This window comes from Octodon degus, unplaced genomic scaffold (assembly GCF_000260255.1).
Source record: "Octodon degus isolate 3935 unplaced genomic scaffold, OctDeg1.0 scaffold00037, whole genome shotgun sequence".
Taxonomy (NCBI): domain Eukaryota; kingdom Metazoa; phylum Chordata; class Mammalia; order Rodentia; family Octodontidae; genus Octodon; species Octodon degus.
Genome location: NW_004524613.1, coordinates 16735630 through 16756213, shown reverse-complemented (window position 1 = coordinate 16756213; position 20584 = coordinate 16735630). Strand labels below are relative to the sequence as shown.

The 20584-nt window shown below is 44.9% G+C and overlaps 2 protein-coding genes across 4 annotated transcripts in view; both read right to left on the bottom strand.

Annotated features, from left to right (window-relative positions):
- The window catches only part of Dbndd2 (dysbindin domain containing 2), a 38898-nt gene extending 28768 nt beyond the window's left edge, over nucleotides 1-10130 (bottom strand). The window contains exon 1 of the mRNA XM_004649078.2: nucleotides 10066-10130. Coding sequence (XP_004649135.2) covers nucleotides 10066-10078 — 13 coding nt within the window. The 5' untranslated portion in view covers nucleotides 10079-10130. The remainder of the gene's footprint in view (nucleotides 1-10065) is intronic.
- Nucleotides 1-12449, bottom strand: part of Sys1 (SYS1, golgi trafficking protein) — a 39061-nt gene extending 26612 nt beyond the window's left edge. Inside the window, exons 1-4 of one of the 3 annotated variants that reach the window (XM_023714795.1) lie at nucleotides 12190-12401; nucleotides 11746-11983; nucleotides 10066-10133; nucleotides 7957-8551 (exon numbers count right to left, since the gene is read on the bottom strand). In XM_023714795.1, the coding sequence (XP_023570563.1) occupies nucleotides 8311-8551; nucleotides 10066-10133; nucleotides 11746-11907 (471 nt within the window). In that variant the 5' untranslated portion in view covers nucleotides 11908-11983; nucleotides 12190-12401 and the 3' untranslated portion in view covers nucleotides 7957-8310. Of the gene's footprint in view, nucleotides 1-7956; nucleotides 8552-10065; nucleotides 10134-11745; nucleotides 11984-12189 lie in introns of those variants that run through there. The other 2 variants (XM_004630944.2, XM_023714796.1) reach the window with 2 other exon arrangements.
- Nucleotides 12450-20584: the final 8135 nt, after the last annotated feature.

The window sequence follows — 20584 nt, the reverse complement described above, 5'->3', positions numbered from 1 at the left end:
TTTGAAAACAAAATATGTTAACATATGAATTGTTTCTTTAATCCAAAACCTCAGTACTGTATTCAGGTTTAATTATAGTATTGGCACTTTGTAATAAATAAGTGGGTTCTGAGTTGCAATTTGGCACTCATCTCTAAAAGGCTCGCTACCATGGTACTAAATGCATCCATCTGGCTGAGGATCTTAACTGGGGCTTATTCTGGGGGTAGGCCTTATATTATGAGAATCCTGAAAAATCATGGTAGGGTGTATTTTCCAGTTAGGTCTCACTTGGAGGGAAATACAGCACATTTTCTGGCTGTTCCCATTCCATTTTCCCAAGAAAGACGGCACAAGGATAACCTGCCCAGAGTAACTGGGCTAGTGGAACAGTCCCACCTCCAGCCCTGTGCTGCTGTTGGCCTGTGGGTGTCACCTGGGCCTCTCAATATGTCCTATCTGGATCACATATCAGGGAAAACACCAGGCCAGGCAGAGAGCTGGCACTGTGACCCTATTGATGCTCCATGGAACCTAGTACGTTTATCATCAACCCCAAACTCTGGTTGGGGTTACCCTCCACTAGTAACAGCCTTAAGATCCACAACAATACAGTTGGGGTGAAGAAAGCTGAGGGAGCCCAGGTTTCTCCAGTCCAAGGATATAATCCTTCATATTCCCTGGAAGAAATCTGTGAAGAGTGAACATGAAAGCCATCAACGGATGTAGACCACTCCCTGGAGAAAGACAGGGCAGTGATGAAGAGATCTGCAGTTTGGGAGGGGGTGAACTGTAAGAAGGGTTCCTCTTTACCCCACCCCCTTCCATTGCTCCTCTCCTACAATTCTAGGCACCAGGACCATGACAGGAAGCTGGCGGGGCCAGAGGGCTGCTGCTTCAGCATGGGCATGCGCCTTGGCGGGGGGATGGGGGGATCACGCTGCTGCAGCTTAGCCTTGTCCCTGCTCCTTACCTCCTCCAGCAAGCAATAGACCCCTACTACTTCCTGTGCAACCTCAGCCCAGTGACCTCCGTTTCCAGCTCAGCCTGTATGCCAGCCCACTTCAGAGTAGTAACCACTTCCATTCCTTTGCTGGGTATCATCAATCTTGGAAAATAACCTTTATTCATTCTTTCCCAAGTGTCTTCTAACCCATCAACCTTAGTGCGATCTTCTATCTCGAATGCACCATCACTAGGCAATCAGGGAAGCACCAAGTTTTCCTTCCTGGGACCTCCACCCCAGCACTAGTCTTGGTAAGATCCTTCCTAGGAGGTCCCAAGTACCCAGATGGGCTGGACCAGGGCAAGAATGACATCTTCCACTGTGGCCCAGAGTTCCAAGCTGGGCTCCAGTTTCTCAAGAGGCAACGCTACCAGGCCATCCAACATAAGGGTAGCTTATGTAGGAGTCTGGGTTTTGGCTTGGCCACAGGATCAAGGACTGTGGGTCCCAGATCAGAGTGACTCCTAGCACAGCACTCACTCTAGTCACATTCCCACCCCTTCTGACAGCTAGTGGTCTGCCTCTAACAAACTTCCCACCACAGTCCCAAAACTAGAATCTCTCCACCACCACTGAATCACTTCAATCTGAGACTCTTCTGATTTGGGGAGGCCATCCCTGAGACAGCTAACAGTTAACTGGGGGAAGGGGATAATTTTATTTTTTTAATGTATTTTGGTACAGGTCTACAAGGTGTTCAGGGTCTCACTACATAGATCGGACTCGTAGTGATCCTCCTGTTTTCAGGCTCTCAATCGCCGGGATTACAAGTGCATACCACCATGCCCAGTCTTAATCACCTTATCAGCATGCCCCAGGAGTGGGGCTAGCACAGCATGCCAAGGATCAAACTCGGGCGCCGCACTCTGCCTAAGCAGGCGCTTTAATCTGCTGAGCTATCTGGCTGGCCCTTCAAAGAGTAATTTTAAAATGTTTGAATTGGCGCTTATTATTGAATGCAAGTCACGTGACTACACTGAACCTATTTCATCTGTTTTTTTTTTGTTTTTGTTTTTGTTTTTTGTGGAACCAAGGATTGAACTTGTGCTTGCCAGGCAAGCGCTTATTTTACTTAGCTATCTCCCCGGCCCCTTCATCTGCTTTTAAAACAAGGATACTAAAGTTCATCTCATGAAGACTTTAAGCAAATCAAGCTTATGTAACACCAGTTGTGGGGTGCAGAACAAATGTTTGGCCTTTCCTTAAACCTTTTCCCTAGTTATTTGCAACAATGAAGTGCCAGGGTTAGTATCGACCCCGTTTTTTTTTTGAGCAGCTATATTACCATGGGCTTTTAGGGAACTAGCCGCTTGTTAACAAGCCGAACTATTTCAGTCTTTTTTTTTTTTTTGGTACCAAGGATTGAACTCAGGACCTTGTGCTTGCCAGGCAGGTACTTAAGCCACTGAGCTATCTCCCTGGCCCATGCTGAATTATTTCATATTCCCCTTCTGTTGACTGGATTGTCAATCCAATTGTCTAGATTTAGGTACTATGCCAACAACTGAAATGTAAGAACAGGATTGGTTCTTTGAGGCAAATAGGCCTAACTTTATCAGCTGTGTGATGTCAGGCAAAGTTGTTCAGTCCTTAATTTTCAATTTCTTTGCTTGCAAAATTGGAGAAATACTGATGCTCATCTCTTTGGGTTAAGTGGGAATATACAGAGCAAGGAAGATACCACTTGGTGGCAGGACCTACATCACAGGCAAGCCTGCAGCCCATGTAACACCAAAACACACAGTGGTATGGCAGAAAATCATCTCTTCTGCAAAATGAGGAGGTAGGCAGTAGCTTCATAACTATAACAGAATTATGGATCACTGCCTATTTGCCAGGCACTGTGTGTTCTTTAACCACACATCTCTTTTAAATTCTCGTAATCCAAGGAAGTATAATTGGCCATCCACATCTGTGAGTTCTAGATCTTTGAATTCTACATCCATAGATTCAACCAACCATGAACCAAAAATATTTAGAAAAAGAACCAAATTTCTGTAGCACCAAACATGTATAGACTTTTTCTTATTACTCCCTAAATAATACAATGCAGCACAACTTTTTTGCTTGTTTTTGTTTTTTGAGACAGGTTTTGCTATGTAGTTCAGACCTGCTTTGAACTTACTGTGTATCCTAGGCTGACCTTAAACTTGTGGCTATCCTCCTGCCATGCCCCCCAAGTGCTGGGTGTACACCACCATGCTTGGCAACACAATTATTTGGATGGCATTTACATTACATATTATAAGTACTTGAGAGTATTTAAAGTCTATTAAAAGGGTGTCATGTAGGTTATGGAAATACTATGTTTTATTTGTTTACTATGCCATCTTACATAAACGATTCGAGTATCTGCAGAATTTGGTATCCTTGTCGATCCTAAAAGGAATTTCCCACGGATAGCAAAGGTTGACTATACAACTATCCTCATTTTACAAATGAAACTGAGTTAGAGTGAGCTTAATGCCAGGACTTAACCCTATACTCCACTGCAGCTCTCTGAAGTCATCTACCTTTGGACCCTATAATTCTCCAGGTTGTAGCAGGACAAGCTTCAGCTCCCTCTACCCTTCCTGCCTCAATGCTTTCATCACCTTTACTACTTCACTACAGAAAATCTCAAGTGACAACTTTTAATCCCCCAGCAATCTCCCTGCACCTTGAATCCTCCCCTATAGCCCCGGACCCTGGGTCCCCAAAGTCCTACCCCTGAAGTTCTGTGGTTGCTAGTCACCAATTGCCCTCTGGGACTGCCAGATGAAGCCCATCTGTGAGTCAGAGGAAGAGTCCAAGAAACTGAGCCTCTGGGACAAACTGCACTGCACCACCAGCAAGCCCAGGATTTCGAGGGACCTAGGGCTTCCTATTAATCTTCCCCCTCCCATATGTGTCTTGGCTCCTATTTGGCTCTGATTTGTCCTCTGAGCCAGACACTCTTCCTCCTTTCCTATCTTCCTCGGTTATAAACTATTCTAAGCACAATTTATATAAAATTCTCCTCTTTTTCCCCTGAACAGCCAGAGTTCAGGTGGTAGGTGACCAAGGGAAGCCAACTATAGTTCCCTAGAAAGTCACAGGTCAAGTAGATGGTGGGCTGGAAGCAGCTTTCTGATCTAGGTACCATTCTTTATCCTTTGGAAATAGACATTTCCTGCATTCCTACAATCATCTGGAAATCTCTGGTCATACTTTGTTTACTGCTTATCAGTTTTTCTTAGAAAGCCAGTACCGTAAGTCCCTGACTTATGAATATTTGAGTTGTGAGCTTTCACAGGTGTACTATATAAGACTCACCTTGTTAGATTTATAAGGAACAAATCCTACTTCATGAACATTCTCCCAGAATGGAATTTGTTCATAAGTGGAGGACTCACTGTAATAATTATAAAGCACTATTCAGTCTCAATACCTAATACTGTGGGATGAGAAGGTATGCTTAAAAGACGATAGCCTGTTGACCAATCAGAACTTACAGATCCCTAATGATCGCTTTAGAATAGTTTATTAAGGTCACTACCCGAGGCCAAATCCTGGCCCTATCAGCTCCTTTCAAATAATCTTGAGTTTCTTTTCTTATTTTTTCTTAATGTATTTAGTACAAGGTCTACAGGGTCTTACTACACAGATCAGACTCATAGTGACTATCCTGTTTTCAACCTCCCAAGTACTGGGATTACAGGCATGTGCCAGCATGTCCAGTCTTAATCACTGTCTCAGCAGGCCCTGGGGGAAGGGCCAGCATGGCAGGCCAGCAATCGAACCCCTGGCCCCTGCATCTGCCTAAGCAGGGCCTTGGGCAAGTTTCTTAATGCTTCCCCATCTATAAAACAGAAATGCTCTCACCCAGGCACAGTGCTGCATACCTGTAACCCCAGCACTCTTGAGGCTGAGGGAGGAGGACCTCAAGTTTGAGTTTAGCATGGGAAACTCAGTGAGACCCTGTCTTCAAGATAACTAAAAAGCCAGGCATGGCAGTGCATACCATAATTTGAGCACTTGGGAGGCTAGGGCAAGAGGTATGCTTTGCGTTCATAGCAAGCCTGCCTACACAGGGAGTTCAAAGCCAGTATGAATTAGTGAGATCTTGTCTCAAAAAAAAAGGAAAGATTAAAAAGGCTACAGACATAACTCAGTGTAAAAGTCCTTGGTTTAACCCTCAGTACCACAAAATAATAAAAACATGATGAGACAGGCGTGAGGTACACCCCTGTAATCCGAGGATTCAGGAGGTTGAGGCAGGAGGATCAGGGCAAGTTCAAGTGTAGCCTGGGCTACAAAATGAGCTCAAGGCCAGCCTGAACTACAGAGCAAGACCCTGTTTCAAAAAGACAAAACCAAACCAAACCAAAACACAGATGATGGTATTCCCTATTTCAGACGTTTGTTGCAAAAATTAAGACATACCAGTAAATGCCCTTAGCTCACTTCTAGATAAGCACTCGATGGCCTCTAGAAACTACTTTTTGTTACTTTAATAAAAATTGTGAAAATCATAAGGTCACTGAGCCTGGTTGCTATACTGTTGGGTTGTTTTAGTTTTTTTTGTTGTTGTTGTTTTTTTGTGGAACCGGGGATTGAACCCAGGCCCTTGTGCTTGCCAGGGAAGCGCTTATTCTACTGAGTCATCTCCCTGGCCCCCTGGTTGCTATATTGTATGAAAACTTCATTCCTCTGGCTGAACCATTTTTAAGTTAAACTAATACTTGAGGGACAGAAGATGTGTCACTACAGAAGACACACAGAAAAAAACACATAAGCCCTAAACCAACTGTACAGGGTGTCATGCAACCCCACAGGATCACAGCATCATTATGTGGTTTTTAGTGATATTCTTCACTACTCAGCTGCACAGTACTTGAACAGACTGTGAAGCCAACGGCCAAACGCTGTAGAGGGGAGGGTGCACTTGTGTGCTAACTGCCTCCTGTGCCTGCCACAGTCTAGTCTAATCCCATAAATACCAGATGTTCCACTCACTTGTGGGATGTGGCGAGTGAAACACAGTGATTATCAATAAGGGTATTTAACCTACTTCTGTGAAGACAGGTGTTTTATTATTAAGCAGACATGTAAGTTTTCTTATGCATTAAATTTGGGCTTATGTTATTTCATTTTAATGTTATAATGAAAACATAAAGAAAATTCTGTTATGTGATATGTTAATTATATGTTATAGATGGCCCAACACAATTTCTCTTCACTGGTATGATCCAGGCAAGCCAAGACCAAATATCCACATCTTAAAGGAAATTCTAAAGAGGTGCTCCTTGGGCTGGTGAGATGGCTCAGTGGTCTAAAGCACCTACTTAGAACAAGCTAAGCTACGCAAAGCCCAGGGACCGCGGTTCAATCCCCCAGCACCACATGCCAGCCAGCCCCGCCCCCTGGTGGGCTGAGCTGGCCACACACACACACAAAATAAAGAAATAAATAAATATTTAAAAAAAATAAAAAATAAAGAGGTGCTCCAGCCACGCCACATCAAGGGAGAGTAGCCACAAGACACGAGTGTCCTGAGGCGTTTAAAATAGTCACAGGCCTTGTGCAGGTACAGTGGCACACACCTATCTCAGGAAGATCAAACTTTCAAGGCTACCCTGGGCTGAAAACAAACAAAACTAGTCACAGGCCTATAGTTTGTGAAGTCTAGGGATAAATTCACTGGACCCTGCAGCTAGAAACTCTATGTCCCATCAGCAAGCGCTACCTTCCAACTTGATATGCTATGTTACTGAGCCGACTCACTCTTGCAGCTTTTGCCCAAGTTGTTCACACTTAGATCTTCATCCTGTCAACCTCAAATCCCTACTCTGCAGGGCTCAGAGCCAGAATGCTAGAAAGACTCCTAAGGAAACCCACAAAACTCATCTACAGAACTGTAACACTGAAAGCTAAAAACTGACAGCTCTCTTGGGCAAAATCCAGAAGAGCCAAAAGGATCTGCGATAGCATCAATGCAGAACTGAGTCTAAGCCTGTGCACTCCATGTACACATTCAGAAAGCACAGGCAAGTGGGAAAGAGCTCCCAACAGTCATAAGGTTAGCCAGAGGCACAGATAGCGGGGCACAGAAGCTCCCCATACTAAGTACCTATTTTAACCAAATGCAGAGTAATTCTGAGGTTCACAAAAGGAGATGGCATAATTCTTCACAGCTCCTTTGCTGGCTGTGATAATCTTTCTCAGTCCCAACCATAACATTACAAAGTAAGTACAGGCAAAACCATGGAAAATACTGTATTTATGTGTATAGGAAGGACAGCCGCAGGTCTTCATGGTGGAAATTCTACCCCAAAGAAAATCTTAGCAGGAACTGAGGATATAGCTCAGTGGCAAAAGTGCCTGCCTTGTAAATGCAAGGTCCCGAGTTTGATTCCTGGTACCCACCCCCACCCCCACCACCACTACCAAAAAAAACACCCACAAAAAACTTAGCAGCAAATTCATCTCTCTCCCAGTATAGCCCAGGCTGGTAAATTGAGCTTTTTATCTCTGGACATCCATTAGACCTTTCCCACCAGAAAATTCCAAATAAGACAGGAAAAATTCCTTCCAGAACTGAGGTCCAATGGGAGCCTATTTCCTAGGGAACAGACAGTGACTGTTTTGAGGGTCAGACTGTAAGTCATGCTGTGGTTCCTCTCTAGGCTCTATGGCCTGCTATGTTGACAGTTGGCAGTATGACGGGGACCCACTAGAGGGACTGGATAGAAGATAGCCATGGGTTCTTAGGTGCACACATACACACACAGGTGTAAGAGGGAAATGGTTGTTTTCCTTGTGCTTGATGTCTCCATCTGCCGTCCTCCCGCTGACAGCACCCTGGTACTTTGCACCTACATTTCTTTCTGTGGCTAAGGATCTAGAAACTAGAATCACTGTGGTTCGGCAATGTGGAAAAGGTAACAGCTGTCCCAGGGGAGTAAAAAAGATGACTAGATGACTGGTTTACTCCAATCAGACATCCTTGATTCTTTCCCCAATTAGATATCCTTGATTCTTTTTTTTCTTTCTTTTTAAAAAAACAATCAGCTGGTGACAGAAATGATGGCTCTAGAGTGATGTCATCCCAACTCTGTTATTGCCCTCAAGAAGTCCCTTTCCTGACCTTCTAATACTAAGGTTTCAGAAACAAAGGCCATTCTTGCAGCTGTGATCCTCACGGCTACCTGCCTACTTGGCAGGATCCTGCTATCTCTCCATTAACAGAGATTCCATATCTCCAGGGTTCCTTTCAGCCTCGGGCTGGACCTCATCTGGAGGATCTGAGCAGCCCAAGGTGTCAGGGGTCCCAAGTGCCAGCAGAGCGTCCGAAGGGCCCAATTCTACACATTGGACTTAGGGGCTGAGTTGAGGGGAATCTCCTTGAGCTCCGTCCGCATACACAGGTACTCCCCGATGACAGCCATGAGTGCAATGCACACGGCTTGGACCAGCCACCAGGTCAACGCCGAGGGAAAACGGGAGCTGTAGAACCAGCAGCCCAGGAGGTGAAAGAAATGGACAGTAACAGTGAAATCCAGACACTGCTTCCCGCGCCGGATGAAGTACAGCAAGCCCAGGGCACTGTAGGGGAAAGGATAGCAGCGAGTTGTCACTCGATTGTCCTGACCTTAAAATTCGGTTACCTGGGTGGTAGGGACAATTAGGATGAGAGCAGAATAGTCAGAAGTGAGCAAGATAAGTATGAAGCCAGGATTACAATATCAGATGCCAGAGGAACCTGGCAGGCAATGTTAAGAGTTAATCATTGCCTGGCAAGCGCAAGGGCCTGAGTTCAATCCCCGGTTCCGCAAAAAACAAAAAAAAAAAAAGAGTGAATCAGACTGAGCAAAAGAAAACAAAAGTACAAGCTTGATGATAATTATCAAGTGTGACTCAAAGGAACTGTAGGGATTGGGGGTACCTTGATGACACACAGGTTCTAGTTAAAATGGTGACAAGCTACTAGCATCTAGGCAAATATTATTATAGAAGGTTGCCCTAAAATTCTTAAAAAATGGTCAACAAAAGCCAGAAATTTGGACTTTTATAAAATATACTGACCTTCAACTAGCTGAAAAAAATGTTTAAAAATCTTAATATGAGCTTGCTTTGAGAGTACATATACTAAAAAAAAAATTGGAGCAAGGCCCAATTTTAGCATGGCCCTTGTACAAGGATGACATGCAAGTTTTTGAAGTGTTCCACATATTTTAAAAAACTACACATGAGTCCAGGCATGGTGGCACATGCCTATAACCCTAGCATGGGGGAGGCTGAGGCAAGAGGATTGCCATGAGTTCAAGGCAAGCCTGGGCTACATAGTGAGACCCCGTCTCAAAAAACAAAAGCAAAGAACCCAAAATCAAAACTCATGCATAAACATCTGTATATGGCGAACAGAACATACCTGAGAGACAAATTTAGGTCAAAATTAGCCCACCAATTTTTAGCCTTCAATTTGAGATCAAGAATAGGCATTATTCTAAGTACTTCCTGTGAACTGATATTTAATCCCTACAACTACGAGGCAGGTGACCTTACTGGCTGCTCCACTTTACTGACGAGAAAACTGGAGCTCAGAAGGATTAACTTGCCCAAAGTCAACAGAATAATGGTAAAATTGAGATTCAAAGCCTACAGTCTTTTTCAGCTTGAGATTTTGATCATGATGCTAAAGTGCTTCTCAAAAGAGAGGCCATGATTATGAGTAACCTTAGACATTGCCTAGTCCTACACTTAGTGTATAGATAAGGAGCCAGAGCCCAGAGAGGAAGGAAGTGATTCAGAGGGATCAAGATTAAAAGCAGGTTTTCCTGACTTCCAGCCTAATCTTTTTCTCACATCATGCCATGTTAGGGAAGTGATCTGAGATGGATGCTCTCATGCAGGCAGCACACACATAGTGACAGAAGAGCTTTGCAGCTAAGTTACAACAGCAATGGAAGCAGTCCCACGATAGAGCCTGTCTCCTCTGCCACCCACTGTATCTACCACTCTTCAGGAACAGGCACAGGCACTGGCTAGCTCATGTCCAAATTTAGAAAGTCCCACTTGTAAGACCCCAAAAGCTAGACAGTAAAACCAGCGGTACTCACCAGGTGAGGGCATTGAGGATGAAGGACATCATGGATAGCCGGCCTGGAGGAGTGGAAAAGCCCAGGATCTGAGGGAGAATCACAGATGGAAACATGCTGGAGATGTCACCTGGTAGAGCAAGGATTCCAGGCTGCAGGATCCCAGCATGCCACAGAACACAGAAGACAAAAGACCTTCATGTGCATGGCTGCCTATATCTGTCTGTCTGTCTGTCCTCTCACTTCCTCTCCAAGGCACTTTCATGAATACCCATTGTAGTATTTCATCTAATCCTCAGAGTAGGTGAAAGGGTAGTCTCATTTTGAGGATGACATAAAACCTCAAGTTGTTGCCCAAATGATACAGTAAGGAAATAGCAAGAGTATGTAACATCTAGAAGGCTATTCACCAAGCTATGGCCCCACTGACCAGACACTGTGCTTTTGTAAACAAAGTTTTATTGAACATACCCCACAATTAGTCACTTATTTCTTGTCTATGGCTGCTTTTGCACTACAATGGCAGAGTTGAGTAGCTGTGACCTAAAATCTTTACCATTGCCCTCTTCAGAAAAGTTCTGTTGAATTCTAGCCTGGATCTCAGGTTGCGTACATTAGATGGTTTCTCCAACATAGTCTAGAATTTCCACATGCCCTTCCTAGGAGGAAAGAAGCTCCTATGAGGTTACTACTAAGCACTGGGACATATGCAAACTTCACTACCCTTGATGATATTACTGAATACCAATCATCTGTACCACACTTCCAATTTTCAGAGAAAATCCTTTGACATCCATAATCTCTTATTATCCTTACAAAAATCGATTAAAGCTTTTACTCTTACTACTACCACCTCTTTTTGAGTAACCACTTGCCCAGGGGCCATGCAAAGAATAAGCATCAGGAACGAGGACACGATCCCGGGTATCCTGGCTCCATCAACTATTCTTTACCATTTACCACAGCTACCTTTCACATGTAACAACTTCTTAAGCCTGTTGTACTTTACACAGTACTTTTTCATTCCTAGGTCCCTGCGAGCCTCATAACATTTACAGAGGGTGACTGAGAAAAAGAATTTTGTTCACTTTCCAAAAGAGTTCTAGGCTCAGAAAGGTGAAGTAACTTGCTCAAGTTCCCGTATTTACAGTAGTGTGTTTAAGCCTGGTTTGGGACCCTAAACGCAGGCTTTCTACACCACTTCTCTCTGTTCCCAGTCCTATGATTTTGTATACAGAAAAACAGCAAGAAAAGTGTTGTTAAACACCTGCCCCACATCACACAGCAAGAAGAATGGAAGGAACTTAAATGGAGGCCTGCCAGCCTCATCCCAAAGCCCGACTGTTTCCACTGGATCCCCATGAATGCCCTCTTAGCCACACCTATTCCCAATATGGACCCTGAGTATCTGGACTCAAAGAAGTGAAGCTGCTTTCCCAAATTCAGAAAACAGAAGTATAAGAAAGTATAAGAAAGAGTTGGCTGGAATGCAAGCTAGCTTAACATGTAGACCCTTCCCTTTGCACTCATCTGCTTGTTACAAGTGTTTCCATGTTACAGATGAGGCCGCTGAGGTTTAGAATAGAGAAATCAGGCCCATACAGCGAAAACATGGCTCAGCTCGTTCCGGAGCGCAGTAGTGTCACACAACAGCCTACACAGTGGATCAAGACCCCACCTCCACCAGCCCAGTGCCCCTACCTCCGCGTCGAAAATCTGGTCCAACGAGGGGCTGCTTCGCACCAGAGCATCCACCAGGGCCAGCCACAGACCCAGCGAGCCATAATAGACAGTCTGCATGAGGACGATCTGCGACAGGATCAGCAACGGGTCCCACACGTAGCTACGGAACTGGCCCGCCATGCCGGCCCAAGGGGCCTGGCCACCGCCTGCGTCTCAGCACCGCCTCGCCATGGGCCCCGGCTCGTCCGGCCACCTGCTGGGACAGCGTACCAGCTGGGCAAAAGCCCGCGCCGGCCGTCGCCTTGACAACGCAACCCCGCCCGGGGGGAAGGATTGGGGCTGAGGGGCGAGCCCATTCCGGGAGCTGAGGGGAGGATGGAGCGGACAAACCATTCCCAGAATGAGGGGAAATCGGATCCATTAGAGCCGCTCGGCCCTCGCCGTACACTGGGGTTCACTCACCAGCGTCTGAATCGAGGATGCAGCGTCCGAGCCCGACTCGGCCTCACCGGCTAGCTTCCCAAACACTGTTAACAGGTCAGACCATGGAGGAGAGACCCGAACAGCCTAGAGAGGCAAAAGTCTGACGACCCGAGGGGCCGAGGCGGTTACGTGGGTAGGAAGCGTTTCCGGGGAGGCGGCGTAGGGCCAGACTGATAATGCGCAGGCGTAGTGGGTGCTGCTTAGGCTGCCGGGAAATGAGTGTGCGCATGCGCAGAATGAAAGGTGAAGGCGCACGGAAGCGAAGCAGAAAATCCGTAGCGCTTGCGTGCCCTCTAGAGGGGAATGGGGTTGGGGGGAGGGCGGCGACGAGAGAGAGGTCGTGGCCGTCTACTGTGGCTCGCTGGCGAGGGTGGTAGGTCTGAGTTTTAACGAGATGACAAACGCTGCCGATTTTCAACTTAGACTACCTATGCTTTCTCTTTCTCCTAGTGAGGGTTTCTAAAAGCTTTTCTACATATTATTTTGCCACTGACCATGTTATACAGATGATTAATCTAAGTGGCCACGAAGGGAAACCACATATTGACCCTGAGGCAGAGTTAGTGGACAGTCAAGATTAGAATGCAGGGGTTTCCAAACATTACAACGTTGATTTCTCGCCGGCTGGGTGCTGGGAAGGTGAGAACACTTGGGACAGTCCCTATCCCCAGACACAACGTCACCATATTACATATAAGAGCAGTGGGTGTTTTATAAAGTCTGTATCCGGCTGGGCGTGGTGGCACACACCTGTAATCTCGGCACCTTGGAGGCTGAGGCAGATGGATCGCTGCGAGTTTGAGGCTGGTCTGAGCTACAATGTGAGCTCAAGGTCAGCCTGCACCGCAGAGCAAGACCCAAACTTTAAAAAGTGGGTATCCAATGAAAAAAGCGCAGGTTCTAAAATCAAACCCGAGACCATGATTTTGTTAGCTCTGCCTTCTCTAAGTCTCAGTAGTGGACAGTCAGTAAATATTTGCCGAGTGAGTCAAGAACAGAAAAAGGATGACAGCAAACTGATGACATTTTATTACTGTTCCAGGAGGCCCACACTCCTCATTTCATTGATGCTGGGTCCCTCTTCTCTGGAAGCATTTGATTTTAGCAGGGGGGGTGGGGAGGGAGGACCTGGGTTTTAAAGTCTACTGTACCACTTCCTACTTGTGCGATCAGCAAGCCACTTCCTTCTTTAAATCTCAGTTTTCCTGATAATAAAATGCGGATTTAAACAATATTAACATCCAGCACTTAATCTACCTCTCACAAATTATTTTCCCATTTAAAACATTTATCAAAGACCCATAAACTGCCAAGCAGAATTTCTGAACAGCATGTGATAGCCATGTTATCTTCTTCAGTTGATACAATTGCAGACAAAAGAAGCTTGATCCTTTATCAAAAGCAAGTACATGGTTTCCATTATCATTTGGACACACTGGAAACAATTTACCTGGACTCCCAACTTAGGAGTTAAGGCCCAAAGATTTCTTATGTGCTTTCCGGTAAAACCAGTCTCTACCCCTGACCCTCCCCATTCTTTCAGGCACCTCAATTCAGTTCAACAAATACGTATTTTTTTTAACAATTTATTTATTTTTATTTTTTAAAATTTTTTCCCATAATTTTATTGAGAGACAAATAGCAATGAGACAGTTTCAAATCAAATTGGTAGGACAGTTTCAATAATTAACACATTGCATACTCTCTTCCTAGTGGTTATTTGCTGTACAAGATGCAGACATGATATCCTATTTACAAACACTACTAGAACAAATCCCTCTATTCATTAAGAGAATGCAACTATCTATCTATCCTAACCATTTTGAATACACAGATACAAAATGGACATTCATCTGTATCCCCTTTTTTGTTAATTCCATCATTTGAATATTATAGGTGTGTTAACTCAGCAAAATATTCTAAAAGAGTCCAGTAGTCCATAATAGTATTGGGTCTTCCGCTTCACTGGCAATGTCAGAAATTGTTGACCTGAATCCCCTACAGCTCAACATAAAACCATGGCTTTACTTCTTATACTTCATTTTTATACTTTTCTGCTGGATGGCTAAGACCAAGATAAAGCAGGACCTATGCAACAAGAGTTGTAGCTTTTGGATCAGATAAGGTCAGTCAAATCCCCTCAGGATTTTTCATGAGATCCTGTGCCTCAGATTGTAGAACAAATACGTATTTAAATGCCTCTGGTCCATTGATTATACATATGACCTAGTGTCTGTGAGAAAATATCTTCTGCTTATTAAGTACCTATGTGATCTTGTTAAAAAACCACAATCTAAGAAGGTAGGTGTTGTCCCCTGGTAGGTGAAGAACTGATATTAAGAGAAGGGCCTGATTCTACCTAAGTCAGAAAGGTTTTAGGAAGCTGAACCAGGATTCAAACCAAGGACATTTGCCTCCAAACATCAAATCCCATTACCCCAAAAAAAGGAAGGAAGGAGAGAGACAATGAAGTAGTTAGGTGATGGAGAAGTAGTGAGAAAAGAAGCAGGAGTAAAACCTTCTGCTTAAGTATCCCTGGAGTGAAGGGTTAGGGAGTGAGGAGAGATGAGAGGTTTGGAAGGGCAGGTTCAGGAAAGGCAGGTGTAAGTTATTTATAGCTGCCTTTCAGGTACAGGAATGTGTGGCTGCTCCTGGCTATTTACCTTTCCAACCTACACAGGGAAGGCCTCCAAACTCATCCTCTTGAAATAGAAAATACATGCAGCCCCAAGCTAGCTGCACTAGGACCAGCTGGAGAGCCGCAGTCTGACCTCATTCCTGGAACTTAGAGCTTGTCTTGGGGAAACCCACGGAACCCACGAGGACAAGGACGTAAGATCTTGTTTCCCTTTCCTTTTGGGAGTTCAGTTTCTCGATTCCCATCTAGCAGGGCCCAGGAAGTGGAGGAAGTAGGTATCATCCTGTTTCTTAATCTGAGTACAAAAAGGAAATCAAGAACTGGGGGAAACCACAGCAGCTCCCTCGGTGAGCTTCCTTGGCCTGTGTGAAGTTTAACCACAGGAAGCTTTTTTAGACCATAAAACTTAAGCTAGAGTTTCACTGATTTCCTATGTGACTTCGGGCAAGTCCCTTGGTGGGGTCCTTGTATCCTAAACTGGAAAATGCAAGTAGGGATTCCAACCTGCAAATGCAGCCCATGTTTCCATGCTGTCCAAATCACCCAGTGAATCTATTGTATATTCAGATTCCCAGGCCTTTTTGCAAGCTGAAATCTAAATCTCCAAAAACAGAGTGTAGGTATCTGTGTTTGTGTGTGCACGTATCTATATATATGTACACCTATCTAGATAGATATGTTTGCATTGCCTCTCATGTGCATAGCAACTGCTCTGCTACTGAGCTACACCCCCAACCCAAGACAATCTGCATAAAGAGCTCCCCGAGGGAATCAATTGTGCAGCCACATTTGGTAACTGTGGAACAAGATGATCTATGACCTATAGTTAACCCTGAAACAGTTCTTCCATCTAACACAAAACTTCGCTCTGTGACCTTGGTCTGTCCGGGGCTCTCACTGGCCTTCAAAGATTTTTTTTTTCTGTCTGAAACATGAGGGGGTTAGACTAGAACAGCTGGTCTCCAAGGGCTTTGCCCACGCTGCCAAGTCTGTAAACTCATGAATGAAATTTTAAACTTTAGGTCACAAGGAGAGTGACGAACGTCCACTAACTGGGACAAACAGTCCTTCTGGGGGAGGAGAGGGAGTGCCTGGGATCACTTGGTCCCTTGCATCATTCCCACATCGGATGACTTCTCCTGGGGTCACTTTCTGATCCACCTCTAGAAGGGGTCCTTAGAAGTGTTCTCACATAGCTCCGTGTTCTTCAGAGCCCTGCTTGGAGTCAAATCCTGCCCCTACTACTGTCTTGCTGAGTGAATGACCTTGGGGAAGATAGATTTCTTTCTCTCCTATAACGTGGAAATCAGCAGAGCCCCCGTGTCATGAGCTGTCTTTACAGTTGTAAGACTACTGATAAGCAGTCTGAGCTATGTAAATAATTTCAGTATTATTGTTCTTGTTTCTTTCATTGTTGAAATGTGGGAGCACAAATACAGTAACTGAGCCTAAATTTATAGCAAGAATTGTCTCTGTGTGTGTGTGTGTGTGTGTGTGTGTGTGTGTGTGGCAGGGGGGGCTACCGGGAATTGAAAGAACGGTCTTGCACATGGTAGGCAAGCACTCTATTGCAGGCTGCATCTCCAAACCTCATTTATTTTTTTATTCATTTATATATTGTGGGCCCCCTCCCCCTCCCCCCTCTCCCTCCTCCTCCTCTACCTCCTCTTCCTCCTCTTCCTCCTCCTCCTCCTGGAGACAGGGTTTTGCTGTGCATGAACTCATTATGAAGTCCAAGCTGGCCTTCGACTTTTGGTAATCTTTCTGCCTCAGCCTCCTGAGTGCGGAGATTACAGGCATGGCCACCACACCTGGTGCCCTCCACTGAATTTTGGGATAGAACCTCACTAACTTCCCTGGCTGGCCTTGAACTTGAGATCCTTCTGCCTGTGCCTCCCAAGTAGCTGGGATGACAGGTGTGAGCCACCATCCCCAGCTGTGGCAAGGATCTTATTAGGTATCAGAGTATGTTGCATGGCACATAGTAGGAGCTCAGTGAACATGGTGCTTCTATTCCTAATCACATGCACACTTCCAAGAGTCCCCAGCTGCCTCTCTCTCTTCCTTCTTTTCTTAAGCTGCTTTGCTGCCCTGATTACATGTTTCCTTTCTGGGACTATTTTACTGAAACATTTCAACAGACACATGGATCAGGGACAGATTACACAACTCTGTGTTCACACTTTTTGGAAACTCCCTGTGGGAGGCTAGCGTTTGGCTTTCTGTTCTCCACATCAATGACCTTGCTGGACTCTGGCCAGTGAGTTCCTCTCTTAGAATGGAAACTAGAGAAAAAGAGCTTAATTGGCTGCCAGTTTTCCCCTCTAGACTGAGATCGCTTTGTTGTGCAGGCTGCTGGAAGGGCTGTGTGTGTATTTGAGGGAGAAAAGTTGCTGAGCACCTACTGTGTGCTAGACACTTATATTATCTTGTTTAAACCTTATTTAATTTTTAAAACAAAGCTGTGAGTTGTGGATACTATTGATATTCATACTTAGATGAGGAAGGGATACTGTTTACCCGAGTCCACACTGCAAGTGGGCGTGTAGAGTTGAACTCCAACCCAGCTCACTCACAATAAAATGCAGTGGACTTTACAGTTTACATCCAGCTTTCACCTGCATGACCTCAGCTTGTTTTCCCAGCAGCCCCAGGGAGCGAGGCAGAAACATTTTCACCATTTTATAGATCAGGTAACTGAGGCTGCAAGGAAGAAGGGACTTACCCCAGTAACCAGCTGGGTGGGGCTTGGTGGCTCTTGTCAGCAGGAATAATAAAAATTAAGAAAAACAAGAGCCAGAAGTTGTGAGGTACGTCTGTACTCCCAGCAATCTGGGAGGCTGAGGCAAAAAGATGCAAAGGCCCAGCTCAGCCTGCGCAATTTAGCAACTTGGTGAGACCCTGTCTCAAAATTTTACAAAGGGGTGGGAATGTAGCTCATTGTGAAGCCCTGGATTCAATCCTCAGGACAGGAAAAACAAAACAAAACAAAAACCAAAAGTTTAGAAGTAGCTCAAAGGCACAGCACTTGCCTACCGTGTGCAAGGCCAGAGTGTGTGCCCCGCCCTGCTCTGCTCCCCAAGAGTCTATGTCTTCCAGCTCCAAGCGCCCCATTCTCAGCATCAGGAAATGATCAAGGGCCTGGCTTTCTGTGTTCTGTGCTGATACAGTGATTTTCTGCCAACCATCTTAAGGAAGGCAGATGATGGCAGAACTTCTGAATAGATTGGGTTGTTTTTTCTAAATAAGACTAGGGCCAACCAGATAGCTCAGCAGACTAAAGCGCCTGCTTAGGCAGATGCAAGGACCAGGGTTCCATCCCCAGCATGCTGTGCCGGCCCCACCCCCAGGATGCACAGCAATTGCATGTGTGTTGGTGCGTGTCTGTAATCCCAGTGCTTGGGAGGCTGAAAACAGAAGGATCACTATTAGTCCAATCTGTGCAATGAGACCCTGTAGACCCTGTACTAAAATACGAAATAAATAAGTATAAAAAATAGAAAATAAGACTCTTTTCCAAGTGTTGGTCTAAGCCACCCTAGAGAGAAAGAAGAAAAGTGAAGCAGGTTCCTTCAAGTTCTCTTAGCTTTTGCTTTTTCAGTGCTGGGGTTACAACCACTATCACTACTTCTGAGCTACAACTCCAACCCTTTTGAGCTTATTTTAAGGAAGAATTTTTAGGCACTATTTTATTTTATTTTATTTTATTTTTACTTATTTATTTTTTGCAGTACCAGGGATTGAACTCAGAACCCTGTACTTGCGAGGCAAGCACTTATTCTACTGAGCTCTCTCCCCAGCATCTCCTTTCCTTTTCTCCTTTTCCCCATCCCATTTGCTCTATCCTTTTAAAAAGTGTCTTGGTTACTTTTTACTTGTTGCTGGGACAAATACCCAACACTCAAAATGAAGGAAGGAAAGGTTTATTTAGCTCACAGTTACTGGAGGGTTCAGTCCATATTCCACTGGCTCCAAGGCAAACGACAGCAGTTCGTGCAGCAGAAAACAATGAAGAGCAGAGGAGGAGCAGCAGCTGCAGCGGCGTCCATCAAGCCTCACTCTTCCTTCTACGCTGACTGCGAAGATCAGCGCTCCACAGTGAAGATCCGAGCTCCTCCAAAGTGGCGGAGCTGCAAAGACCAAGCGCCTCCAAACACTGGGACTTCTCCACCGAAGCAAGGCCGGGCAGCAGGAAACCAGGCAGGGTGGCTTCCTGCCTTTCTCAATTCCTGGGCCCTGCCCACCTGCAGGGCGAGGCCCCCATGCTGAGATCTGCCGGAGCTGATTCAAGCAAGTTGACACAATGTATCAACTAACACAAAAAGTTTCTTCCCATTTCACAATATCCATGTACATTTTAAACCTTGTTTACTCCTTTAGCTTCTCACACTAGCCAGACCACACAGTCGTTGCATGTGTGAGTCTGGTTTGTTTCATTCAGGAGTATCATCTCTAGTTTCACCCATTTACTTATAAACATCTCCAGTTTGCCCTTTTTTATGGCTGAATAATACACCATCATATAAAAAGGTTTTATCCATCTCTCTGTTGATAGGCATTTGGGTGTTTTCTTACAAATTGGGCTGCTACAAACGAGGATACACACATATCACTGTGGTAGGATGTTTTCTGGGAAGCCACCTAGAAGGGGTTAAGGCAGAATCTTGCTAAGTAGCTCTCAGACTTTCGATTCTCCTGCTTCTTGAGCAGCTGGGGTTACAGGATTCCTGATTGGATTATTTGCTAAACTCCTGTGCCCAAGAAATTATTCTTTACTCTGACCTCAAAAGACTCAGTTTGTTTCAAGAAGTAAAGTTATTTTCTTCACCTTCCCTTTCAACACACATTCGCTCATTTAATATACATTCATTCACATTTGCTTTGTGCCTGGACCTGCTTCAGGTGGAATGCATACAAATGAGCAAGTGAATAAAGAGAAAAAAGCTGACCACACGAAGGAAGCATTGAACTCAGGCTCTTGCACTTGCCAGGGAAGCGCTTATTCCACTGAGCCATCTCCCCAGCCCCCCCCTTTTTTTGTCACAATCCTCCTTCTATCTGAGCTTCCCAAGTGCTGGATTACAGACATGAGCCAACACACCTGGTTTAAGAGCATGTTTCAAAATAAAGACCCTGACTCATATAATATATATATATATATATATATATATATATATTTATTTCTGAACATTTCCTTCTATAGTTTGGGCTGGACTGAAACTCATTCCAGGCTGACCTCAAATTCATGGTAAGCCTCCTGCCTCAGCCTCCAAAGGTGTGGAATTACATTAAATTTTTTTTTTTAAAGGATTAGTAGTAGAGTGCCCCTGGGTTCAATCCTCAGTACTACAAACAAAGCCCCACAAAATACCAGGTGTGCTGTGGTGCATACTGGCAATCCTAGGGGTCAGGAGGCTGAGGCAAGAGGATCACTGCAAATGCAAGGCCAGCCTCAGTTATATAGGGAGTTCAAGGTCAGCCTGAACTACATAGCAAGGCCCTGTGTTATGAAACTAAAATGAAAAGGAAAAAAGAATAAAGAGGAAGAGGAAAGGAATTACTTCAGAAGTGGTGTTCAGCATTCAGCAAAGGCCTCTGAAGGGTCAAATTTAAGCAGAGACGTGATTAAAGTGAAGCATAGAGCCACTAAGTATCTGAGTAGAACATTCTAGAACTCCTGCACAAAGTGAAGCAGGAATGGGATTGGTGTATTCACACGATAACAAGGAGGCCAGT